Source organism: Emys orbicularis, chromosome 1, assembly GCF_028017835.1.
Source record: "Emys orbicularis isolate rEmyOrb1 chromosome 1, rEmyOrb1.hap1, whole genome shotgun sequence".
NCBI lineage: Eukaryota > Metazoa > Chordata > Testudines > Emydidae > Emys > Emys orbicularis.
Window position 1 is genome coordinate 289,480,019 of NC_088683.1, and position 26,660 is coordinate 289,506,678.

The window sequence follows — 26,660 nt, forward strand, 5'->3', positions numbered from 1 at the left end:
AGCACTTCAACATAGCTCCCACACTTATTTTTTCTCAGCAGCACATCTTCTTTATTCTATTTTTCATTTTCTTTTCTTTAGGGGTGGTCTATGCAGATTTTGTGTTACTATGTGATCCTTGAGTCAGGAAAGTTAGGGGATTTCAAACATCTACACTCACTATGAATATGCTATTTACAGCTTATGAATGCTAGCTTTATGTCTTAAATAATGCATACAAGTTAACCTTAGTAAGATTCCTTAAAGTGCATGGATAGACCATCTGTAGACTTAATGCGTCTCATTATATTCTGGCACCAGTTGTTCTCCATTGTAACTCTATTGACTCAGCGGAGTTACTACTGATTTACACTAATGTCAGATGAGAATAAAGTCCAATATTTTAGGGAGTCAAATAAAACCTAATAATTAGAAAACTTAGGAAATGATTTATAGGCTCTTCTGAATATTTTAAACATAATGCGCTGAATTGTGCCCCTCAGTTACATCTATGCAACCTCACTTAAGCAATGGGGAACCATCACTGTTGTTGCACAGATGTAACTGAGGGTACAATTTGGGCTAAGGGGATAATCTCAATATATCATATGAAATTGTTAACTCCTACAGTCCACTTAAATCGTCATCATACTGCAAGGAAAACTCATCACAGTTGGTTTAATTTGCTTACTGGAGTTACGGATTATTGCAGTTAGGGAAAATAACAGGATACCAACAGTCTTCAGAAATGGTGAATTGTATTATAAATTAAATGCAAATATGTGGATAAATAATTTATTTTCATGGAATTTCATTCAAGAAGTTTCTCTGTTTTGTTTTGGACAATTTCATGTCACTGAAATTATGCTTTTTTCATGACATTTCAGGGAAATTGGTATGTTTGCATCATGTCATGTTTAAAATTGTAATATATTCATTATTTTTATTATAAAAGTACATTCTTGCTCTTACTATTAAGTTTTGGGCTTACAAAATTTTGTACAGCTGTAAAGTAAGATAACAAACATCTCTTTTTAAGTAACCTGTATTTTTATTATTATTATTATTATTTTACTGATGCATAAATTGAGACAGAAATCATGACCTATCACTGCAGGGTTTCCCAGCATTAACTTTTAAGATGGAGCTTAATGTGGCTTCTGTCTAATGTGGCTTTTAAAAAGTACTCCCTTGTTTTCTTATAGGCAATCATTCCACAGTTATTTTCTACTTCCCGACTGTCATTTCATTCTGCACTTTCATTTAAGTCATTAGGATTAATGAAGTCCAATAAGATAGAACCACTTTGAAATAGTGGGGTTGAACAGATATAAATTAGGGGCAACGGATGCGCTTTTTCAAAAGTGCCCAAGAGCTCTACATGCCTGTTCAGTTTCAATGAGAGCTAAGTACTTACTCTTAGGCATTTTTAAAAATATCATCTAATTTCTTTTTCAAACAACATCACCATCATTTAAAAATATGGAGCCTTTCTTTTCTGTGATGCTCAAGTTTGTATTCTGATATCTGAGGCATTGTCTTTTAAATACTGAAAGTCACTTTATTATTTATTTTTCAATTGTGCCGGGAGATGCATTCTTTACATTCCTTTAAGAGTTAGTGGTATCATCATCAGTTGTCGCTGAGGAAGCCCAGAACCCTGAACTAAACTCCTGACAACTAAATGAAAGAGAATCCGATTTTCAAATATTTCCAGTAAAATTCTGGCCCCATACAAGCCAAGAGAATCTTTACCACTGATTTCAATGGGGTCAGGATTTTTCCCTTCTGTGTACTGTGTGTCTTTGTAATTTTAAAACATAGGGATAAATTGTGGGTTCATTCCTCTGAGGAGCACAGGTGGGATGGTTACAGTGCTGTAGTGGCTTTGCAGAAGACCTCTGTGTAGGGAGAGGCATACAGAATAGCTCAGGGAGCACAGGAGAAGCATTTTCTGTGTGCCCCTTGAAACTTTTCTAGCTTATCATGCTCAGGAAATCTACTGAAGGCCATACGTGCTGCTCAAATCAATCCCTTGGTTCTGCAGTCAAACACAGGCAAACTTATTAAGCCTTTCAGTGTAAAAGATGGATTTAGTCAGATTTAGTAGCACAAAAATTCTGTACCTAGGGAAGTCAGTGACAAAATTCCCATTGACGTGACTACCCACAGGTCCTACGTGTTGCTCCTGCTTCTTTTCCAGCAAAATATTTATCAATTCCCATTGTATCCTTAAAAATATGTCTATCAGTCCAGGTTATTATATTGGCGATACAGCAGCATTATTTGTATACTTCAGAGGTTGGTAGGTACAGGATGCTCCTTCATCCTCCTGTGTCCTACAGACAGTACTTCTTTTGCTCCTCTACAGTTCACTCTTGCTTTTCTATTAGGAGCACACTGTACGGCTTTGGTCAGATGGGAAGTGTTTGGCAGCTGCAGGACCCAGATGCCAAATTCTGGAATATAGCTTTCCTGTACTGGCATGTGGGTTTGTTGCTGGCTTTTTGGCTTGCACCTCTGCTAGCTTCTTGGCAGGATCTCTATCTGGCAGCTGTAGAGCTGCCTCTGGGGCCAAGCTAGGGTCAAACTGCTGTGGAGCTCGATGATTTTCTTGGTCTGAATTATCCTGCTGGACACTATTTTCACCTTGATTTGCTTTGACTTATAGAGTGTTCAAAGACAGAAACTTGCACTTTTCTTTTTTGTTTCAGCTATTTACAGGGCTAACTGAAAGCAGTGGTTGTGATCAGTTAGCAGATTTTAATTAAATTCAGGATTTCGAGGTATATTGTTGCACCCCTAACTCATGTTGTTCGGTAGTTAGAAGTGCAAGGACTCAGATTGCTCCTGTGGTTCAACTTCAGGGCAGAGCACCCTTTTTCGAAAACCTGACCCTACGTCTGGATCTGAATCGTCATTTTGAATCAAGAGTCAGCTCCAGCCTCTGTCAAGTAGAAAAGTTTTTCAGTTAGCCTGGACCATGATTTTTTAAAAAGTTTAAAAATAGTTCCTTCTAATGTGAATAAATAACAATACTGGATCCTACTGATAATAATTAGAAGTGCCTACACAAGAAAATGCTTGATCTTCTTTTTGCCCAATTTTGAATGCCCTCATTACATAGTTTAGACTTATCTCATTTTTTTAGCCTAAATGAGGCAATGAAAAATTAATGCAGCTAGGGACAGCCAAGGCATTTGAAGTAATTCCCTAAACTATGCCTTTCCCTGCATGCTGCTCAGCACATAAACCTTATTGTTGGTGGAAATAACTGCAAAAGAACCAATCAGGAATGCTCACTAAGGCTCAAAATACCTACAGTAAAGTACAGATTAGTCATACTTGTTATAAGTTTCAGAGTGGTAGCCGTGTTAGTCTGTATCAGCAAAAACAACGAGGAGTACTTGTGGCACCTTATAGACTAACAAATTTATTTGGGCATAAGCTTTCATGGGCTAAAACCCACTTCATCAGATGCATGGAGTGGAAAATACAGTAGGAAGATATATATATAGCAGTACATGAAAAGATGGGAGTTGCTTGGGGTCAAGACAAATCAATTAAAGTGGGCTATTATCAAGCCATCAGGAACAGTATCCCTGATAATGTCAGACAAACCTTGTGACTGAACTTTGTGACTTTGTCCTCACCCACAACTATTTCACATTGGGGGACAATGTATACCTTCAAATCAGTGGCACTGCTATGGGTACCCACATGGCGCCACAGAATGCCAACATTTTTATGGCTGACTTAGAACAATGCTTCCTCAGCATTCATCCCCTAAAACCGCTACTCTACTTTTGCTACATTGATGACATCTTAATCATCTGGACCCATGGGAAAGAAGCCCTTCTGGAATTCCACCAGGATTTCAACAATTTCCACCCCACCATCAACCTCAGCCTGGACCAGTCCAGACAAGAGATCCACTTCCTGGACACTACAGTGCAAATAAGCAATGGTCACATAAACACCACCCTATACCGGAAACCTACTGACCGCTATACTTACCTACATGCCTCCAGCTTTCATCCAGACCACATCACACAATCCATTGTCTACAGCCAAGCTCTAAGATACAACCGCATTTGCTCCAATCCCTCAGACAAACACCTACAGGATCTCTATCAAGCATTCTTAAAACTACAATACCCACCTGCTGAAGTGAAGAAACAGATCGACAGAGCCAGAAGGGTACCCAAAAGTAACAGAACTCCACTAGCCGTCACCTTCGGCCCCCAACTAAAATCTCTCCAGCGCATCATCAAGGATCTACAACCTATTCTGAAGGACGATCCTCACTCTCACAGACCTTGGGAGACAGGCCAGTCCTCGCTTACAGACAGCCCCCCAACCTGAAGCAAATACTCACCAGCAACAACACACCACACAACAAAAACACTAACCCAGGAACCTATCCCTGCAACAAACCCCGTTGCCAACTCTGTCCACATATCTATTCAAGGGACACCATCATAGGACCTAATCACATCAGCCACACCATCAGGAGCTCATTCACCTGCACATCTACCAATGTGATATATGCCATCATGTGCCAGCAATGCCCCCCTGCCAGGTACATTGGCCAAACCAGACAGTCTCTACGCAAAAGAATAAATGGACACAAATCAGACGTCAAGAATTATAACATTCAAAAACCAGTCGGAGAACACTTCATCCTCCGTGGACACTCAATAACAGATTTAAAAGTGGCAATCCTTCAACAACAAAACTTCAAAAACAGACTCCAATGAGAAACTGCAGAACTGGAATTAATTTGCAAACTGGACACCATCACATTAGGCCTGAATAAAGACTGGGAGTGGATGAGTCACTACAAGAACTAAAAAAAAAAAACAATTTCCCCATACTAATTTGCCCCTACTGTTACTCACACCTTCTTGTTAACCGTTTGAAATGAGCCACCCTGATTACCACTACAAAAGTGATTTTTCATCCTGTTGATAATAGCCCACTGTAATTGATTTGTCTCGACCCCCCACTGGGTAAGGCAACTCCAATCTTTTCATGTACTGGTATATATATCTTCCTACTGTATTTTCCACTCCATGCATCTGATGAAGTGGGTTTTAGCCCACGAAAGCTTATACCCAAATAAACTTGTTATAAAGTTTTCATTCCTTCAGTCACTTACAGTAGGAGAATGGGTTTTACTATATTGGAGACATAGGATATTCATATAGTTGCCTGCACTTTTTAAAAAACATTATTCACATGTTAATCTTTTAATTGTGATTAATATGACCAAATTCAACTACTCTTACTTTTATCCTTCTTCCCTGTTTACTTCTTCCATTCCTTTTAATCCCCCACAGATAGGAATCAATGGCTCTTCATGTTTATACTCCAGCCATAGATTTCTGACTTGTTGGTGAGATTTTAGTTGCTTTCTATATCCTGATGGGTTCGGAGGATCTTACACATAGGAAACCCTCTAAAGGCTTCTTTGTGTTGCCGTACACAGTGAGATGTTGTCAAAATTTTCCCAGCAAATCTCTCCTTTGCCCCTGGACTTCACATGTTAGAGGGAATTACCTGGGGGCAAATTCTCTTTTAGTAAAACAAAACAAAAATAGTGGTTCTTGTCCATATATGTTGTTTTTATGTGTATAATTAGTGATGTGCTAAGGGTTAAATCACTGTAGGGAGGAAGATATTTTCCTTTAATGCACATGCAGTAGACTCTGTGACCTAGTTACTACAACAAAACAAAGTTTAAAAAAATCTCTACATTAGTATAAGTAGGGGACCATCTCATCAGACCAATGTGACCCCAGGACAGGGGAAAGGATGACTTAGCAAACAATCACATTTTCCCCTCATTAAGGGCTATTCTTTTTTATTGGCAGATATCTAGAGAGAGAGAATCTATTTATTTCTATGAGACACTAGCCTGATCCCCAAGGAAGCAAGAGAGGCATAGTCTCTAACTTATAGAGTATTTGTCCATGCACGTGATGAACGAAAGTCATTTGTGGATTTGTAGGTTGCATTTTTACATGATTAAATGTTTTAAGTCTATTGATTTCATGCTGGGGATTAATGATGCTGAATGAAAGAGCATCAAAGAATACAACATGTTTACATGCCTGATTAAAATAATTTTTAAAAGACCCAGAGAAACTGTTATTGGCTAGGAATGAGATAGTGGCAATGTAGGACCAATCATGCATTCGGCATTGAAAGAAGTCTGAATTAACTTATTTAGGCACTGAAAGAAGAGTGAAGGTTTGAAAAGGATTGACTGTACCTTCCTGAATACTTAACACTTGTGTTAGACTTGTTCCATTGAAACAGAGGATTAAAAAAGTTGTATTATCAGTTGCTGCAGATCTCTTTTACTGAACCAGTCAAAGCAGGATGCTTAGCTGCCTGTGATTAATAAGCAGATCTTTTAACTGAGGACTCTGTTGGTGCTGGTGCGTTAAAGAACAAAACCCACAGATATGCAATGAGAGTAGGAACAGGAGATGCAGTATAGAAGTTTTTGCTTAGCATTGACTTAATGCTTTTACATCTGTGTGTTTCATATCCTTTATTCAAAAAATATTTCACATTTATCTTCAAATGTTCATAATACTAATTTGATTGTGTCAGCTCTCTGCATATGTTTATATTTACTTTCTAGATTAGAATGATTCTGTGTCGTATTTGGATTTATTGTTAGATGTCACTGTCACTCTGCCTGGAGTGATTCACGACCATGAGTGCCAACCTCAGGGCAGACTGTCAAAAACAGGACAGACACCCCAAACTGGTGGTAGGGTCTATAATTAGATTTCACCAACCCAGTAACAAATGTGAACTCCTGAAGCACTATAGCAGTCTTACCATGGAGTCACAGACAGTCCCCCTTAGGCACCCCAGTCTATCTTGCCACCTAGACAAGATGGACTAAGTGATAAATGGTCACTTATACCAAAGATCACAAAAGATTCAGGTTCCTCCCAGTCCCAAGAGACCAGTCACTTACCCCAGGTCAATTTGTACCTCAGATCTCATACCAAAGACCCAGTCCTATAGTAAACTAACTAAGGATTTATTAACTAGGAAAGGAAATTAGAGAATAACACCTCTACCCCGATATAACGCTGTCCCCGGGAGCCAAAAAATCGTACCTTGTTATAGGTGAAACCGCGTTATATTGAACTTGCTTTGATCCGCTGGAGCGCGCAGCCCCGCCCCCCCGGAGCGCTGCTTTACCGCGTTATATCCAAATTTGTGGTTATATCGGGTTGCGTTATATCGGGGTAGAGGTGTATTTACAGGTTAAAAGCAGACGCCATATATAGTTTAGTCTGTGGTTCCAAGAGGTGACAGAGATGCAGTAATCTGTCAGCACTGAATGTCTTTTAGGGCTGACCCAGGTTGAACTTGGGGATCTCTGCTTTTGTTTCCTAACTCCAGTCCTCTGAGAGTCCAAACAGCAAGGAGATGAAGAATTTTCATGGCAGCTATCTTTATTTCCAGAAATCAAGCTGATAGGATGAGCTTTCTTGCACACAGCACAGGTGTGAAAGGGCCATTAACCCAGTGTTTGTATTGTGATATTTCACAATGGACCATTTAGTTTTGATAGTCCTTCCTGATGTGCAGGGGAACCACTTCTCCTGCCTGGGTTCACAAGTTCAGAATAGGGATTTTTACAGTTATAAAGCAAAACTTACATATTACCTTATAGAACGGGATGCAGACATTACAAGTGAGATTAATGAATGCAGCATTTTACAAGCATTTTATAGAGTCTAAACACATCCTTACAAGTCTAACACCTATCGTGAGCAATACTAACATACAGGTGAGCTGGTTTCCAGCTATGAATTTGTCAGTGCTCAGCTGATGCCTGCAGCCTTGGCAAGAGCTGGCACCTGGTTTACCAGCATCACAGTCACTTACTCTTTGACAAAGCTTATAGTAGCTGAAGATGGAAAACACCTATTTGCTCATTAAATCCATCCTCTTGAAAATTCAGGATATACTCTCTCAAGAGAGGACATTTTTAACATTAAACTGATAGGACCCCTGATCTTAGCCAGACTGCCACGGTGGATAATTTATCCAAGCTATATCTGCAGACTTTGGAGGGAAAAAATCTGAATGGTCAAGTTACCAAGTGAAATACTTGTAGCTCTGAGCTAGGAAAAAGTATAAATGTGCTGTCTTGTACAGCTGAGTAAATATCTAAATAGAGGCTTGCATCTGAAGAAGTGAGGTTCTTACCCACGAAAGCTTATGCTCCCAATACTTCTGATAGTCTTAAAGGTGCCACAGGACCCTCTGTTGCTTTTTATCTAAATAGAGTAGCTGGTAGACACATTCTTTATGGTGTATATTCAGTTTCTTGTGTCTGTGCTCTGATCTGGATTAGCATGTGTAAGATGAATGCTACGTTCTGATAGAATTTGTTTACCTCAAAAGAGGTTGAATGATTGTCCTGTTTTTTGATGCTGTGAGAATTTTTTTTTCCATTTTCATTGGTTAATACAAGACCCGAAACCCTTAGTTACAGAACAAAATGGCTGAGCAGTAATTGAGCTTGTGTAAACCCAAGAGAAGAGTAATGCTCATTCCTTGCAGGTTTCCTGCCTCTGTGCAGGTGCAGGAATCAGGAACTCCTGAATAATTCATAATGTGCAAATTAGGCCATGCTTGCTCTCACTACTAAAGGTTTGGTTTCTGGTTACCTGCCTAGCTGCCAGAAGCTATGTGTTAAAATAGAGGAGGGTAAGGCAAGAAGTGTCACAGTTGAAACGCCAAAGTCACAAGAGCTGCCTGATGCTCTGAGGGTTTGAAGAATTGGTGCTTATTGGGGAACTGGAATATGCACTGATTATTCATGAAGTGTTTTCTCAGCAAGAAATAGGCTCTGGGGCTCATTCCGTTGCTTGGAAAAGAAAACCCTGCCTTTTCAAAAATTAATATTCACTTACCTTTTTTTTCAAAGAATTACTGGGCAAAAAAAGAACCTCTTTGGAACTCTTTTAAAGACAGTTAAGCCATACTAGAGAATGTGTATTTATTATATCAAAACATGTTTGAACTCAGGGTCAGAGATATTCCACTAAACATTTTGAATGTTATGAATATTGCTGCTTTGGGTAAATACATATTGTAAATAGCTTGCAATGCCTTGTTTGAAGTCTGTATCTTCTGGAAGTATAGTATATGACCAGAATCTTGCATAGAAGTATTTTATCATTTAAAAGACAACATTCCTATATTTAAAAAGACAGCCTATATCAGTTATCTTTTTGAGTTAATTACTGTTAATCTGCCTTTCTGACTAGAAGTATGAAATGAAACTTAAATGGTGCATAGTCTTTCTCCTGCACAGGTATGAATTTCAGTGAGGGGTAGGTTTGCATATTGTTTTTTATGGTGAGGGACAGAGGAGTCTGGGACCCGAATTTCTAGGCTTTCTTTAAATAATCATGTACGACCAGGCAGTACAGAGAGGTCTCTGTTGGAGTGGGCCGATTATTTAAGTAAAATATATGGATCTTTGTTTATAATCTTTTATTTAAGGTAGGGAGCATCCAACATCCCTAGCAGGGGCAGAAGGGAGAGAGTGAGTTCTCCCCATGGGCAGCTGTTAATGTGGAGAAGTGTTTTTCTATTGTGGGTGTGGAGAGAAAATAGCAGCAGTCAGAGACCCAGTATAAGCAGAGCTTTCTTTTAAATGATTGTTTTCTACATTTTCCTCCCCCCCCCCCCCCCCCCTTGGCTCCTATATGAAGCAGCTAGGTCACATTGCAATCATCTGTTTTTGTATTTCTCTCATTTGGGTAGCTGGAATATGAGCTGGCTCTCATTTCTAGCTGATTCTGTCATTTCCGCTAGGCCCCAGCTTGGGTGAATGCCAACACCAACAGGTGATCTTTGTAGCTGCAAAACAGCAGGAAGTAGGCTGCGCATGTATGAGACAGTTCATCAGAGGGGCTGTCTGGCCTGTCTCCATCTTTCTTTGTAATTAACACACCCTGCCCCCATACTGAGCAGAAAATCTGTGCAGAACAGCTCAGCTGTGGCAGCCATTGAACAGCATGTAAGGGAAAGAATGTTAATAAAGGATCCTAAAAGAATACAGGCTGCACAAGTGCAAAGGTGCACTTTGGTTTTAAAGGGAGACTGTGGTTGGTCCTTTTAAGGAGCTAGAACAAAATTATATTATCTGCTGTAAAATAATACCCAGTCTAAACACTGTGGAAAAATAGGGATTTAAGTAAATTGCTGACCTAACACCCTAAGTCTCTTATACATAAAGATTAGTTTACAGCAATTTAGCAATTCATTTTAACTTTTTTCTTTAAAATAAGGGGCTTATTTGTGACATAAAGAGTGGTGTACTCAGCCAGACTGAAAGTAACGTGGCTCCCTTGAACAAGGATCATCTTGAATTCTGGAACAAGGGGCGATGCTGCAGCAGCAAGGCAAAATACTGTAATAACTAGCTAGTGCAGCGAGAGGTGCAGCCTGAGCAGACAATTGCAGAAGCAGTTTTAGAAGACACACAAACCTTCCAGGAATCCTCAAAATAGTTTCAATGGATGAGGCAAATTTAAAAAGATATTTTAATGTAAACTAAGATGTAAACTAAGCTGTATTTAAAAAACCACAATGGCTTAAGGAAGACAGTTCCAAATCATTACCTCCAGGACTTAGATTAGCCCCTTAAAACCTGTCAGCATATCACATTATTGTGATATGTTGTGTTCTCAGAAATCCTAACTGCATGGGTTACATTTACAGTGCAGCCTGATGTCCTTGGTTTAGATACTTGATAGCCTTAATTCTTTACAAACTGACGATATACCAAATTCCATTTGTGCTTTATAAAAATGGAAGCTACATTACCTGTCATGGACAACAGACTGTGAGCTCTTCTTCTTCTCTTCTTCAGCACTTAGCCGAACGGTTGGCCGTAGCGAGCGTTTGCCATTTGATCCGTTCCTGTGCAATTGCAAAGGTCCGAGAGTCCAATTGCGGAACAGATTTGATGCACCCATGTAATAGGGGGTCTGACTCTGGGCTGCCTCCACCCCTCGGTCGGTGGAATTTTATCCCGGATGTTACAAGCCACCCAGAGAACGGCGTTCGCTGGAATGTCTTGTGGCATTCTCGCGACATGTCCGAAAAGCATAAAGTGCTGTCTGCAGACAATGGCCCCAGGAGTCTGTAGACTGGAGCGACTGTAAACATGTGCAAAATGAAGTCATTCCACTTTATGCCCAATATACAAAGTTGGCATTTTGTGTGGAAAGCCGCCAGGTTTCCCCAGTCTGAGCGGCCTAGTATCCGTGTTTCACAACTGTACAGCAGTATGGACAGGGTACATCTTGACTAGACCCTGAACTTGGTTGTCATGCCAAGATGATGATGATTCCATATCCATTGTAAACAACCCATGGCAGATGCTGCAATGGCAATCTGGTGGAGAACCTCCATGTGAGAGTTGGAGGAACTCGTGAGTATAAAACCCAAATAGCAAAAGCTGGAACTTCTTCGACAGTTTCATTATTCAAAGAGATTGGAGTTATGGATGGACCTGATCCTAGATTTTGCAACTTTGTCTTTGACCACAAAACATGGTCTGTTGTTCAAGATGGCATTCATAGCGAATACCTCTTGATCTCTGAGACTGCAGATCATGCTGAATGCTGCCTTTAAGTATCTCCTGGCTAAGCTGAGTTCAACATCATCTGCTACTTGGTTATAATATTCCTCGCGATCATGAAGTGCCAGGGTGTTGAACTTTCACTTCAGCTAATTATGGGTGCACTTATCATCATGCTGGAGGGCTGTGGCCTTCAATTTAATTGTCTGGAAGGCTCCTCTGATGGCCATAGTTGATGTGCTGCGCACCTGTAGCCAATTCTCTGCTTGGCAGATTGGTAGAGGATGGACGAGAACAGGCGACTTCAACGTTGTCTGGCAGGTCAGCTGGGACTGAGAGTCTATTGCTGATGTCAATACAAAATCTGTTGGCTAAACCCAGCACATGGAGAAGTGCATCGTTGTCAAACTTCTTCATCATTGCAGAGGGCGTATTTGCTCGTCGAAGCAGCAGCAGCACCATATGGGCAACCACTAGCTGGTAATCTGTGTTCACGGCACATTCCACACTGCAATATACTCTGCAAGAGGTGAAGAGACACCTATCACATGTGATGTTGCGGTCCAACTCCTTCTGAGTGACACCACCATGAGAGATCCAGGACATCCGGTATATGCGTCGCCACTTGAACCGAGACCCAAGAATGGAAAGACTCTGGGAGGCACAGAACATGAGCAAGTGGCAGGAGTTATCATTGGGTATACCTGAACCTTAATGGCCAATAACCTATTCAAGCCCAATTCAGAGGGTGCCAGTAACTACATTTAGGTCGCCCAGGGTCACGAGATTATCCTGTGGAGGGGCAGTACATACTGGAGATTCCAATTGATCATAGAAGTGATCTCTGACTAAATCAGCAGATTCCTTTGTCGGCGCATGGGCTACTATGACAGTGAAGTGACCATGCCAATGTTTAAGACGTACAATAAGTAGTCGAGAAGACATGGGTGTCCAAGTTATCAAGGAGGACTTGGCCTTGCCTCACAGTAGTAATGCTACCCCATGTAAGTGGTTAGGATCACCAAAATACAGAAGTAATGAATCTCTCACCTTGTTGTGTCCATGATCTATCAGCCTTGCTTCTGCTAGGCCTGCAATTGATATGCCAAGACGGTCCATTTCACATGAGATAATGACCTGATGACCACGTCTGTAAAGAATTGCAATATTCCAGGTTGCAATTTTGATGGATTGGCAGAGATCCCAGCTACGATTGAATACGTTGTCACAGTATACTGCAGACGCGCCTGCTGACATTACAGGACATGTCCCCAGGGGGGCTTTGGCGCGAGCCCATCACAAGTGCAATAGAGGAAGATGGCATCAACAGGGCATTATAAGCTGAGAGTAGAGCAGTGGTTTTAACCCCAGTGCTGAGTGCCGAGTTACTCACATTGATTAAAACCAAGAGCAAACGATTGTCCCAAAGAATACCTTGCCCCAGATATTGAGACAGAGGCACAGTAATGCAAACCTTTTCCCGGTCTACCAGTACTGGGTTCACAGTATTACACCCGAGCTGTTGAGTCTTTCTCAGCAATTTCCTTCACCTCAGGTAGCTAGGTGCAGCTCGTGCCCTGCATCTTTCCCGCCTGTATTAGCCATCATTTTCAGGGTACTCGCTGGACCTGTTCACCTTGCATAATGCCCAAAGTGATATTTTGGACCGGCCTTCATCGCTGATGGCATAGGTCTCACAAGCAATCCCCTACTTCAGCTGTTACACCCCTGTACCAAATGAGGTACAGGTCAGACTTGGGGGCTCTAGGCTGCCAGTTTGAAAACTAAAGTGCCTGGAAGGTAGATTTTTCCATTTAACCTTTTGTTGAAAGCTGGACTCTGTGACAGTAGTGTAGTCCTGCAACACACCTCAACAAGAGTTGGCTGTCTGAAGAAATTGACTGGGAAGCCTATATCAACTCATGTGGTGGAAATGAAATGTTGCAACAGATCTGCACAAACCAAGCGTTTGTAATAGCTGAACATTCTCTTGCTGAATGCAAACCAAGAATGCACACAGTAATGAGAGTAAAGTGGAATGTGATACATTAACATATTTAGTAATGATTGTGCAGCTTAGCAGGCTGTAGCCCCATTAACTAAGCCAGGAGTTTGGAACTCCATCTGTCTGTGAAAGGTATGTAGTTCTGCAGTTTGTCAGGCAACTGGAGAAACCTAAAGTTAAAAGGTGATCAGTAACTATAGCAATACTCCACAACAGGTTGTGCATTAGTAGGCTGCTAGCCCACAGCTTAGTTCCACCAGCAAAGTAGTGCACCAGTAGCCCACTGATATATACCCTGGCTTTGTTATTATTGTTATTTATTTAAAGAGTCAACAATGTACTTGGCTCTGTATAATACGCAAAATGCAGATGGTCCCTATCCCAAAGAGCAGAGGATGGAATGGCCAGGATTCTTGTATTGTTAGAAGTATTTTCTACTGAACTGCTGGCTCTTTACTGACTACTCGGTTAATGACCAGTGCAACATAGAGCCTAGAAAAGGCTTCATAATTAGGGCCTTATCAAATTCATGATTCACTTTGGTCAATTTCACATGTTTACATCTGAAATTTCAAGGTGTTTCAACAGTAGGATTCCTGATACAAAAGGGGATCGTAGGGCGGGAGGGGGTCGTCCCAAAGGTGTTATATGGACATTGCAGGATTGCCATACTCATGTCTGTGCTGCCGTCAGAGCCCAGCTCTGAAGGCAGCAGTTGTGGCGTTTCCTGCAGCTGGAGGAGGTTCCCGGAGGTGAAGGTAGATCTGATCTCCCCAGTGCTGCTGGGAGCGCCCCAGATGAGAGCTCCTAGCTGCTAGTCAGGGCCAGTGGTGGATTAATGTATAGGCCTATGGGGCCCCGTTCCCAAGGGCTCCGGACAATTTGAAAAACAGGTGCCCCAGCACTGGCAGGAGCTGTGGGGGCTGAAGCCCTGAGCTCGGGCTCCCCGAGCCCAGGCAGGAGCTGGGAGGGGAGGTGGAAGCCCTGAGCCTGGGCGGCCCGGGCAGGAGCCGTGGGGGGCAGCAGCCCTGAGCCTGGGCACCCTGAGCCCCCGTTGGAGCCACGGGGGGTAGGGGGTGGAAGCCTGGAGTTTGGGCAGGAGATGGGGGGGGCGCAAAACCCCCTGTCCCAGCTGGAGCTGTGGGGGGTGGCAGCGCCCAGCCCAGGTCCTTGGCAGGAGTCATGGGGTGGAAGCCCCAAGTCCCAACTGGAGCCGTGGGGGGGCCGGGGCAGCAACTCCAAGCCTGGGCGCCCAGAGCCCAGGCAGGAGCCACAGGGGCACGAGAACAGACTCCCAGGAGCTCAAGCGCCCAGAACACAAGCAGGAACTGCAAGGGGGGGGGCAGCGGCAGCCCTGGAGCTCAGGCGTCCTGAGCCCAGGCAGGAGCCAAGGGAGGGCAGCCCTGAGCCAGGCACCCCCAGCCCCGAGTCGGGCAGGAGCTGCAGGGGCTAGAGCTGTGGGGGGTGGCAGCCCCCAGTCCAGGTCCCTGAGCCAGGGCAGGAGCCACAGCCACTACACCCCCAGCTCTGGCAGCCCAGAGCCCTGGCAAGAGCTACACGGGGGCGGGGGGGCAGCAGTGGCGGTGGCAGTGGGTGGAAGCCCTGGCGCTAGGGTGCCCCGAGCCCGAGCAGGAGCCACAGGGGGATGGCAGCAGCCCCAAGCCTGGGCGCCCCAAGAGCTTCTGCGCTGCCTGTGGAGGTGGGTGTGATCTCCCCCCATAACAGCCGTGCAGGGGAAGGACAAGTCCTGTCCTTCCCCAGCCCAGCTGATTTCGGGGAGATCAGATTTCACAGGAAAGGGCTTATTTCACTGTTCGTGGCATGTTTTTCACGGCCATGAAATTGGTAGGGCCCTATTCATAATTCCTTCAGCACAGGAAAGGGAAGTAATGTCAGAGGTTGTGTGGGAGCTAGGACCTACTCCCAGTCTTCACTCTCAGTCTAGTCCCTGTCCACTAGACCATGTTGACCATGTAACAAGAGAAGGCAATTCAGTTTCTGAATAATGAGCCCATAAAACTAAAAAAGGGTCAGTAAGGGAAACAAGTCTATCACACCTTCTCCTAGCTCAGCTGAAAGTGAGTTCACTATTATAATGTTATAAAAGGTGATCTTAACAGGGAGCCACTGTATTACTTGTCCATGCTGCTTTACATTCAGTATAGTGAGGTAGGCTGTTTAGTGTGGTATATCTTGGCTCATAGTCACAGATTTTATCATTCCATCATTGTGAAATCAATGAAAGCTTCAAAATCTGTGGCTGTTATTTGCTGACCTGTAAATCCTTCATAGTCATATTTACTTTGGAATCTGCAAGTCCTTCAAATATATCTTCTGTCTGTAGGCTGCAAAAAGTAAGTGAAATAAGATATCCTTTAGAGTACAATAAACTATGCTCCTGAAAGCATACTTACAGAATGTCCACACTCACTGAGCCTCATTTGAAAAAGTGAGTTAATAATAATAACAATAGATAACTTTAATTAAAGCCTCAACAAGTATACATGCCTAAACTGAGTAATTGCCTAATCTTATTGCCATAACCCATGTCCTTCCTCTCTCTGTCACCTCCTTGCTGTTTTTTATTAATCCCCACTAGTTGTCTTGTCTCACACTAGACAAGCTCATTGGAGCACAGAATTTGTCTTTCTAATTGTTCTGTAAAGCACCAATTCCCCTTTCAGGTACTATAAAAATGATAATAATAATTTGGCACATGCACTATGTCAAGCTTTGTGTTTGTTTGCTTTTAGTACACAGACACAAAATAAAGATGATTGCTAAATGTCGGTAACTGAGCCATAAAGTAGACCCACTGAGGCAGGGAAAGGAGAAATGTAAATTGATTATTTGTGAATATGCACAGAAATAACATCTGACTTTTAATACACATATGCTTTTTCTAGGATTGTACATTTCACTTATGCTCAGAATCATCAGAGGTCAGTAACAATCAAGCCTACAATGATTCATTACACTGATCATCATTTTCATTGTTAATTCAATGCTGTTTAACTTTTCACTTGTTTCTCCACAATAAATGTGGCAATAGACAGCCATCTGGCTCTAGTGTTTGAAAGGTACATAAGGCAATGCAAAGAAAATTGATTGGCTGCTATGACCATATTAGGAAGAAACCTTACTTGAACCAGAAGTGACTTGAGGGAAGTGAAAACTGGCTTTAATTCTCTAGCAGACCACTGGATATTGAGGTTGTATATAGCAGTTCAGAAATACATTGACAGTCTGGTCATGTGCGGATCATGCTCCTTGGTTTTGTTTTATTTCCATCCAAGACAGCATTGGGTATTTCCCCACCCTTTACAGATAGCACTAGATATGGGATTGTGTATGGGGGGGTTAAATGTAAATTTTAAAATAATTTAATTTCACAATCATTATAGTATTTCACTTTTAGTCGCTACTGCCTTCCACAAGCTATGAAATTACTGGTCATCTAAGTGTATATGTTAGCTTATATTTTCTACATTATGTTACAGTGCCAATAACTGTGTAATTCTGCTTTTTGTAAAGCTATTGTATGAATTCTTTTTCATGTCACATAATTGACTGGCCAGGGGTTTTGATATAGATGGTTGTATGATAGCGGTATCCCACCCTGAGTCTAAGAGGGTCAAGGTGGCATGGTGTGGGTGGGGCAGGGATGAGAGAAGTTGTGGTGGAGATGAGCACTATGCCTGATCCTCCATTGGCATAAGCAGTTAGAGTTTAAGCCAGTGATGGAAGTTAGAATAAAATAGGCTCCATGTAATTTCCACCACCAGGGGGAATGATGATTACAAAAGGTTATTACTAGGAGACACAATGCGAAGTGAAGAGTTTTTCAGGAATAATAATATCCTAACAGTGAGATCTATGCGGCTAGAGAATGGTCTCCAACAGGAAGTGGTGCTAACCCCACTATCTAGCCATTTAAGATAGGACTCAACAAGACACTGGGGAATATATTGCACAGAATAACCGTACATTATTAGTGAGATGGCCTAAAGGACACAAAAGGACTTTTCCATTTCTAATGTCTGTGATCCTATGAATTTTGCATTTTAAAACTGTCCTTTGTTACGACATGCAATATATTTTTATATGTCTGAAATACAGCGCACCAAATTGGAAGTCTTTATAGCTATTTTGTTGCAGTAGACAGCACACCTATACCAGTTGGTTTACTTTGAGGCACACATATTTTTGTACATATAAATGTATATATTTCACTGAAACAACAAATGATCTAAAAGCAGAAACAAATATGGAATCATCAAGGTCATATCTTCAATGGTCAACTGTCAAGGATGGTCATTTAATAAATTTCCAGGGGGTCTGTAACTCTGCCCTTTTTTTGTGGGCAAGGAGCCCATTAATACTAACCTATTGTGACGCTGACAGGCCAGATGCCAGCTCTTGCCCAGGCTGCAGACATTTTCTAAGAACTGACAAACTTATAACTGGACAGACACCAGACCAGTTCACCTGTATGTTAGTTTTGCTCAAAATAGGTATCAGTCTTATAAGGATGTATTTAATGTTTAGACTCTATGAAATGCTTGCAAATTGCTCCATGCATTAATCTCAGTTGTAATGTTGCATTCCATGCTATAAGGAAATATGTAAGTTTTGCTTTATAACTTTGAAAATGTTTGCTCTGAACTTGTGAACTGAGGCACAGGAATTGTCCCCTCCTCCCGCCCATCCAGAAGAATTATCAAAATCGCATGAGCCATTAAGGAACATCACAATGCAAAGGATTGGTTATCACACCTTGAAAATGCTATATGTAAGGAACCTCATCCTGTGGACTTGGAAGCTGAATGAAGGAAAAAACAAAGGGCAGGTCTGCACTTAAAATGCTGCAACGGTGCAGCTATACCTCGGTAGCATTTCAGTGAAGACGCTACTACACCGACAGGAGAGCTTTTCCTATCCGCATAGTTAATCCACATCCGCGATAAGCAATAGCTGTTTCGATGGGAGAAGGCCTCCCATCAACATAATGCTGTCTGCACTGGGGGTTAGGTCAGTATAACTTCGTCGCTCAGGGGTGTGGGTTTTTCACACCCCTGAGTGACGTAATTATATTGATGAAGTTTATAGTGTAGATCTGGGGAAAGTTACAGGAAAATTTTCCCATCTCTCTCTTCACTGTTTTTACTCTGACAGAGCCAGAGACTCTAAACTGAGGCAGAGATCCCTAGGGGTTACCCCTGGGTCCACCCTGAAAGACACTTTGAATTGACAGATCACTATAACTCTGTCACTCTTAGAATTTAAATGATAATTCATTTGTGTGTATGTTTGCTTGCTTTACCCTGTAAATAACATCCGAAGAAGTGGGTATTCACCCACGAAAGCTCATGCTCCTATACGTCTGTTAGTCTATCAGGTGCCACTGGACTCTTTGCTATTTTATTTCTAGTTCCTAATTAATAAACCTTTAGATAGTTTATTACAGGATTGGATACAGGTGTTGTCTTTGGTGCAAGATCTAGGGTACCAGTTGATCTGGGATAAGTGACTGGGACTGGGAGCAACCTGAATGTAGTGTGATTTTTGGTATAAGTGATCATTTATCACTAAGTCCAGTTTGTCTGGGTGGCAAGATAGACTGGAGAGTCTAAGAGGACTGGCTGTGATTCCATGGTAAGACAGTTATAGTGATCCAGGAGTTCACATTTGTTACTGTCTTGGTGAAATCTAATTACAGACATACCACCAGTTTGGGGTTTCTGCCCTGTTTCTGACAGTCTGCCCTGGAGTAGGCAGTGATGGTCCTGAGCTACTCCAGACAGCGCAACACCCATCATTAAGACTAACTGCATTCTATTGAAACATGTAATCTGTTTATCATATTTTAAATTCAGCACATCACTATTTCACAGTGCAAACATTTTGGAAGTATAGACATGCTGAAATACTATGGACTTTCATACATGCAATGGTTGCTTCTAATTAGTAAGAAGCCTCATTTTTTGAAAGTTCAGCCCAGATTTGCCCTGAACTGAAGTCTCACAAAATGATCCAAATTGTTTCTTCTGCTTGAGATGAACTTAATTCTCCAGTGTCAAAAAGAAGTGAGATTATACTGTCCAATATTGTAAACATAAATTATCTTCGCTTCTGGATTTCTCTGTGCAGTGCTGCCTGCAGTGACTGAAGAACATGAGTACCAACTTCAGGGTAGACTGTTAGGAACCAGGGCACAAAACCAGAATTAACTGTGAGTTCTATACTTAGATTTCACCAACCATTTATCAATTTTAAACTCTTCAGACAGTGTAACAGCCTAACATGGAGTCACAGACAATTTTCTTGGCTACTCTGGTCTGTTTGGCCATCCAGGTAAGTGTACCTTTGTGTTAGATGGTCAACTTTACACCAAGAATCACAGCAATATTCAGTTTACTCCCAGTCCCAAAGAACCAGTCACTTACCCGGGGTCAGTTGCACCTTAATCTCCCACCAAAGACAATGCTTATAGTCAATCCTATAATAAACTATATGAAGATTTATTACATAGAAAAAGGAAACAAGAGAATTATTACCAGGTCAAAGCAGGTAAACATATATACACAAATGAGTTACAATCTTAAGTTTCAAAAGGTAATAGAAGTTTCTATAATAAGCAAGTTCTGTATGTCTTATAGAGCTAATTCAGGCTAATCTGCTGGGAAGCTCTTGATTATGCCCAGAAAATCCTTGCCCCCAGAATCCAAGCAGCATAGAGATCCTAAATTCCTTTGGTTTGGGGTTTTTATCCCCTTCCTGCCATGTGCACTGAGCTGCAAACTCAGCTTATGGAAGGAGTCCACTTCCAACACTCATCTTCACAAGGAGGAGAGCAGAACAGCAAAAGTCTTTTGTCCTCTTGTTGCTGGCATGTAGGGAAATTCTGGTTGCAACATCCCATAATAGTCCGTCTGGTATTGATGGACCTTTCATTTTGGGAAGAATGTGACAACTTCTGTTGAAGATCAGCCCTTCACGCTAATTAATGACTCTCTCCTGTCTGGTGATTTACAGAGGCGCACAATACAACCGTGCAAATATTACCTTACCATATGGGCTACAGAAGTTATACGTGAGGTTAAATTAGAGGTTAATGCATGCAGCAACTCATACGCAATCAATAAAGTCTAAACACATTCTTATAATTCTAATACCTGTTTTAACTATACTAACACCCAGGTGAGCCACATTAATTCCAGCCATGTATTTGTCAGTGTTCCATTGAAACACGAGGACCTTGGCGTGAGCTGGTGTGCCAGCACCAAACTCTGTGTCTTGTCTTCTCTGGACCAAATTCTGATCTCATTTGCACTGGTGTAAATCTTGACATCAGATTACACCTCTGTATGAGAGCAGAATTTTATCCTATGTAGCTATGTTTTAGAGTGCTTGCTACCTGAGGCAGTGACTGTGTATTTTATACATAAGAGCAGACTGTCAGTTTTGATTGCTTGAGTTACAGGCTCTAATCACTTATTTTCACAAAAGACCTTAAGACAGCCATATCTTGGGTTGGCTCTTCTAGACTCTGTGACCTTAACAATCAACATTTTTGTTAACATACGGCTTGGCAAATGAAAGCTGAAGTAACAAGGGAGCTATCCTCTTGGATGTGTTTTTAAACATGTTTTCCGTCAAGCATTTGCAAATGCTGTATTTGAAATGCCTAATTAGAGTCAATGAAACTATAAACCCATTTGGACACATTGTGAATTTTGATGTGGAGGAAGTAACCACTTAGAGGTACCCCTATTTGTTGCTGCTTCCGCAACTCCATGTCTTCTGATTTGTTTTGTGTGTCTCTCTGCTATTAATTACTTCATACATATTAGGTCACATTTAACTGTTACAGCTTGTAACATCTAGAGTGCTAACTTTCCCCAAATCTACCTGAGGCCTCCAGCTAAAATCTGTGGTAGTTAAGGTTGACTGCAGATTTGTGGCAGGGTCAGGGGGACATTGTGGTTTAGTTGGCCATAAAGGATGCCTTTTTTCCTGTCATGTTTCAACGGTAGACCTCTGTGCTGCAACAGTATTTGTAATAGACAGTAGCACAACAGTGGGAGTTCAAGCCTTACAATTGTGATTTAAAAAAAAAAGATACAAATAAGATGTCTTGCTGCAATGATTTGCTTAAATGTAATAGAGACAGGGCTATAAGCCCAGGCCGAGGCATAAAGGTCACAGCTTCTGTGAAAATTTTCTCTATTAATAGTCTATAAGTATGTTGTTTCTGCCAAACTACTGCTTTGAACCAAATTAGTGTCTCATTACAAGTCTGATATCCAGGGTGTCAACATGCTCTTTGTTGTCTCTAGACACCCTGCTTGGTCCCTTACTCAGACTGCAGTTTTATAAACATGAGTATGTATTAGATAACAAAAACAGCAGAGGAGAGTTGAATAATTAAACAATCTGTAAAAGTGGAAGCCTAGTTTTTCTCTAGAGAGACAAGGTGGGAGAGGTAATATCTTAGAGCTCATCTCTGTGTGGCTCGAGAGCTTGTCTCTCTCACCAATGGAACTTGGTCTAGTACAGGGATCGGCAACCTTTGGCACGCGGCTCGCCAGGGTAAGCCTCCTGGCGGGCCGGGCCAGTTTGTTTACCTGCCGCATCCACAGGTTCGGCCGATCGCAGCTCCTACGCACCGCGGTTCGCCGCTCCAGGCCAATGTTGGCTCCGGGAAGCGGCGCGGGCCGAGGGATGTGCTGGCTGCTGCTTCCCGCCGCCCCCATTGGCCTGGAGCGGCGAACCGTGGCCAGTGGGAGCTGCAATCGGCCGAACCTGCGGACGTGGCAGGTAAACAAACTGGCCCAGCCCACCAGAGTGCTTACCCTTGCGAGCCGCGTGCCAAAGGTTGCCGATCCCAAGTCTAGTAGAACATATAACCTCACCCACTTCGTTTCTCTGATATCGTGGGACCAACATGGCTAAAACTCCACTACGTACAACATTGGAAGATATCAAATTGTTTTTCTCTATCATTTAACTTATCTCCTGAACCTGCTCCTTTTTATCTCTTATGTAGAAAAGGTTCCATTGCTTTTTTTTTTCATTTTAACCCTTATTTGCAGGCTTGCATTTGAGTATAGGGCCATAGACATATATACGCTGAACAGAGAGCTTAAAACATGGTACCTGGTCTGAGGAGTTTACAGTCTAAGGCTCTGATCCTACAAACACTTAAGAACATCCTTAATACTAAGCACGTATATAGCCCCGTTGAGCTCAGTGGGGCTACTTGTGCTTCACACTAAGCACTTGCATAAGCCTTTTCAGGATCCTGGCCTACATTAGATATGATTTACCAAATATGATTATGGGGTTGCTTACATTACAGAATATGAAGTCTGTGTATTTATTTTTGTATTTAGATCTTCCTGGGTTTGGGGTGACAGTGCGGGTTATTATTGGCAAGGGTCTGAGGAACCATAGGCTCCGAGAAGGGCTGTGAAGGAGAAGAAGGTTGAATGTTATACAGGAAGGGAGGCCATTCCAAGTGCAGAGGGCAGGGTGAGTGAAGGATAACACAGTGGAGAAAAGTTCCTTCTGGCTTGAAATTTGGTATGCAAGGTCTAATGCGAGGTGTGGATATTTCTAAGTTGTTGAGCAGTTTTTGATGTTTTTTACTGGGAGGTGGGGAAGAGAGGAAACTGGGCAGAATAGGTTTCGTAACTGAGGCATACTGCTCCTGGACTCTGGGTTCTGTTCCTGGCTATGCCACAGACATCCTGTCTTACCTTGGACAAGTCACTTACAGCCTGGTTTTCAGAAGTGTTGAGTACTCACAATTTCCATTGCAGATAAGAGCTCTTCTAAAAATTAGTCTGTTTACTCTATGTGTCATTCCTTGTCTGTAAAATGGTAATAGTAATACCTACCAACCTTCCAGGGGTATTGTGAGAATAAATTTATTAATCTGTACTCTGCTCAGATACTGTGCTGAGCCTCATAGTAAAGCCTATAAATGATAAATTCAGGTGGTAATATTTGAGGAGATGGGGGAAAGAAGGGCAAAAAGGCTTACTCTTTCAGATGCTCTGTTTTTTGCATCCTCTAGTAGCATGAACAATAACTCCAGTACGTCAGTAGGGTTTTATGCAAACACAGGTCCAACAATCCAACATGGATCCAGTACAGAATTTAGTTTTTAGGGTATGTTTACATAGCAATCAGGGAGGTGTGATTGCAGCACATGTAGGCATACCCAAGCTAGCTTTGATCAAGCTAAAAATGGCAGTGTAGACCTATTGGCACAGGGTGGCATGGCTAGGTGCCCAAGTACAATCCCATCTGTGCTGATGCAGCTGCATTGCTATGTTTAGCAAGCTAGCTCAAAGAAAGCTAGTTTGGATGTGCCGACACATGCTGTCATCGCACCTCCTGATTGCAGTGTAGACATACCCAAAGTTCAGCTGATCTCAAGAGATGATCTTGGCACGGCATGACATTTTGACTAAAAACCTAGAATGAAATAAAATTATCATGGTGTACATTAAATGGATTAAACCCTGGCTAACTGATAGGTCTCAAAATTTAGGGAATTGTCATCGAGCAGGTGCTTTTCCAGTGGGGTCGTGCAGGGATCACTTCTTGGCCCTATGCTATTTAGCATTTTTATCAGTGACCTGTAAGAAAGCATAAAATCATCACTGATATAGTTTGCAGATGACACAAAACTTTGGAGAGTGGTAAATAATGAAAAGGACAGGTTACTGATTTAGAGTGATCTAGATTACTTGGTAAACTAGGCACAAGCAAACAATATGCATTTGAATATAGCTAAATGTAAATGTATACATCTAGAAACAAAGAATGTTTCATCCATACTTACAGGTGAGGGACCCTATCCTGAAAAAGGTTTGGGGGTTGTAGTGGATAAACAATTAAACCTGAGCTCCCAGTGTGATGTGGCCAAAAGAGCTGGTGAGATCTGGGATGCATTAACAGGGGAATCTTGTGTAGGACTAGAGGTTATTTTACCTCTGTATTTGGCACTGGTGCGACTGCTGCTGGAATTCTCTATCCAGTTCTGGTGCCAAAATTCAAGAAGGATGTTGATAAATTAGAGAAGGTTCAGAGAATAGCTTTAAGAATGATTAAAGGATTAGAAAACATGCCTTTAGTGATAGACTCAAAGAGCTCAATCTGCTTAACCAAACAAAGGGAAGGTTAAAAGGTGACTTCATTAAAATCTTTAAGTATCTACATGGGGAACAAATATATAATAATTGGCTCTTCAGTTTAGCAAAAAAAGGTATAATCTGATCCAATGGCTAGAAGTTTAAGCAGAACAAATTCAGACTGGAAACAAGGCATATTTTTTTTAACAGTGAGGATAATTAACCATTGGAACAATTTACCAAGGGTCATCCATCACTGACAATTTTAAATCAAGATTGGATGTTTTTGTAAAAAATATGCCATAGGAATAATTTTGGGACATTCTAGTGCCTGTGTTTTACAGGAGGTCAGACTAGATGATCACAATGGTCTCTTCTGGCCTTGGAATCTGAGCTTTCAGAATATCTGACAGGATTCACCTGAGATTGTTTCAGCAACTACAAAATTATTGAGAGCACTTTACATAGCGTAGTGTATAGACTTCTGTTTTATACATATGTGAATTGAGTTGGCAGCCACTAGTCTACCACCAGGCACACCATGGAAATCATAGCTACAGGCAAGTATGTTGGTCTCCAGGACCCTTTCTTGAATGACATCTCTGCAGTGGCAATGCGGTACTACTAATACCACCCTCTCCAGTATGCCTCCGCTCTGACGGGAGACTAATTCTAAGGGGGAAAAGGCAGTTCAGTTGCAATGCACACAAAGGCCAAATTTTTCAGTCATGTCTACTCTGCCTGAAGTTGGACACCCAGAAATGGAGACACCCAAAATTAATCACATTTGGAAATTTTGGTCCTAATTCTTTCCTGTCTGTCAAAGCTGCATATCTGAGTGGTAGATGTGATTAAGATTTTGATAAGGTGGACATCCGTTCACTAGGGACTGCCTGATAGTTCATTTATCAGAATGCACTTGAAGCACTCAGATGGTCAGGACATGTAGTAGCTAATGGCCTGAACTAGATTCAAACTAATGGCCAACTCTGTATTCCAAACTCTTAAGCTATTCAGTTTCCCACTGATCTAAAATAGCCCACGAAAGAAGAAATTCCAGATTTAAATGTGAAATTCACTATACACTTGTGACAGGCTGTCACAGTCCATTGTCTAGCCACCATGCTGCATATAGAACTAGCCCGTAGATCATCAGTTTGCACCTTGTGCATGGACAAAACACACTTTCTGATTACAATAGAAGCAGGGTCCAGGATGAAAGAGACCTATAATGACCATCTGTGTTGTTATTCCCTACATCTTTCCAGGAGATCATGTATATACTGCACAACTAGATATTGAAGTAGATTGTGCTTCATAGGCTTAAATAGGCCTTACCATCAGCCTGACCAGCCTTACAATCTGTGGAGCTTCAAACTGCCAGAGCAGGGATATGAGTTTAACTCCCTCAGCTGGAGAAGGAGATTGAGTAAACCCATAAATTGCTAAGTCAGCGCAGTTCTGACACTAATGCTGGGATGCTATAAGAATGACATGTTCCTAGGATACAATCCTGCCTTTAAATACCTTAGCACAGTATGTTATTCTTATATACTGAAGTGGGTCCCACTGTGTCTAGGTATCATTATCTATTATTTACCAGCGCCATACAGATATATATGCACAGAGAAATCAAAAACAGTGTTGCTGTTTGGATGTGCTTACAATCTGAGGCCCCAAACACATATGTAATGTGAGCTACTTCACACAGTAGTTACATAGAGTTGGTACTATGAACCTTGATAAAGGTAGTGACATGCATAGGTGCTCAGAGAAGCAGGATCTACTTGCAATGATGGACAAAATAAGTTTGTGAGGTTATAAAGCCTGCTTATGTCTGTTTGGTTTTTTATTTTGTTTTGTTTCTGTTTTGTTTTCTCATAAACTAACT

At 41.8% G+C, this 26,660-nt stretch overlaps 1 protein-coding gene across 1 annotated transcript in view; it reads left to right on the top strand.

The window, feature by feature from the left end:
* Positions 1–26,660, top strand: part of KLF12 (KLF transcription factor 12) — a 240,301-nt gene that overhangs the window by 160,689 nt on the left and 52,952 nt on the right. The window contains exon 6 of the mRNA XM_065418059.1: positions 16,532–16,567. Coding sequence (XP_065274131.1) covers positions 16,532–16,567 — 36 coding nt within the window. The remainder of the gene's footprint in view (positions 1–16,531; positions 16,568–26,660) is intronic.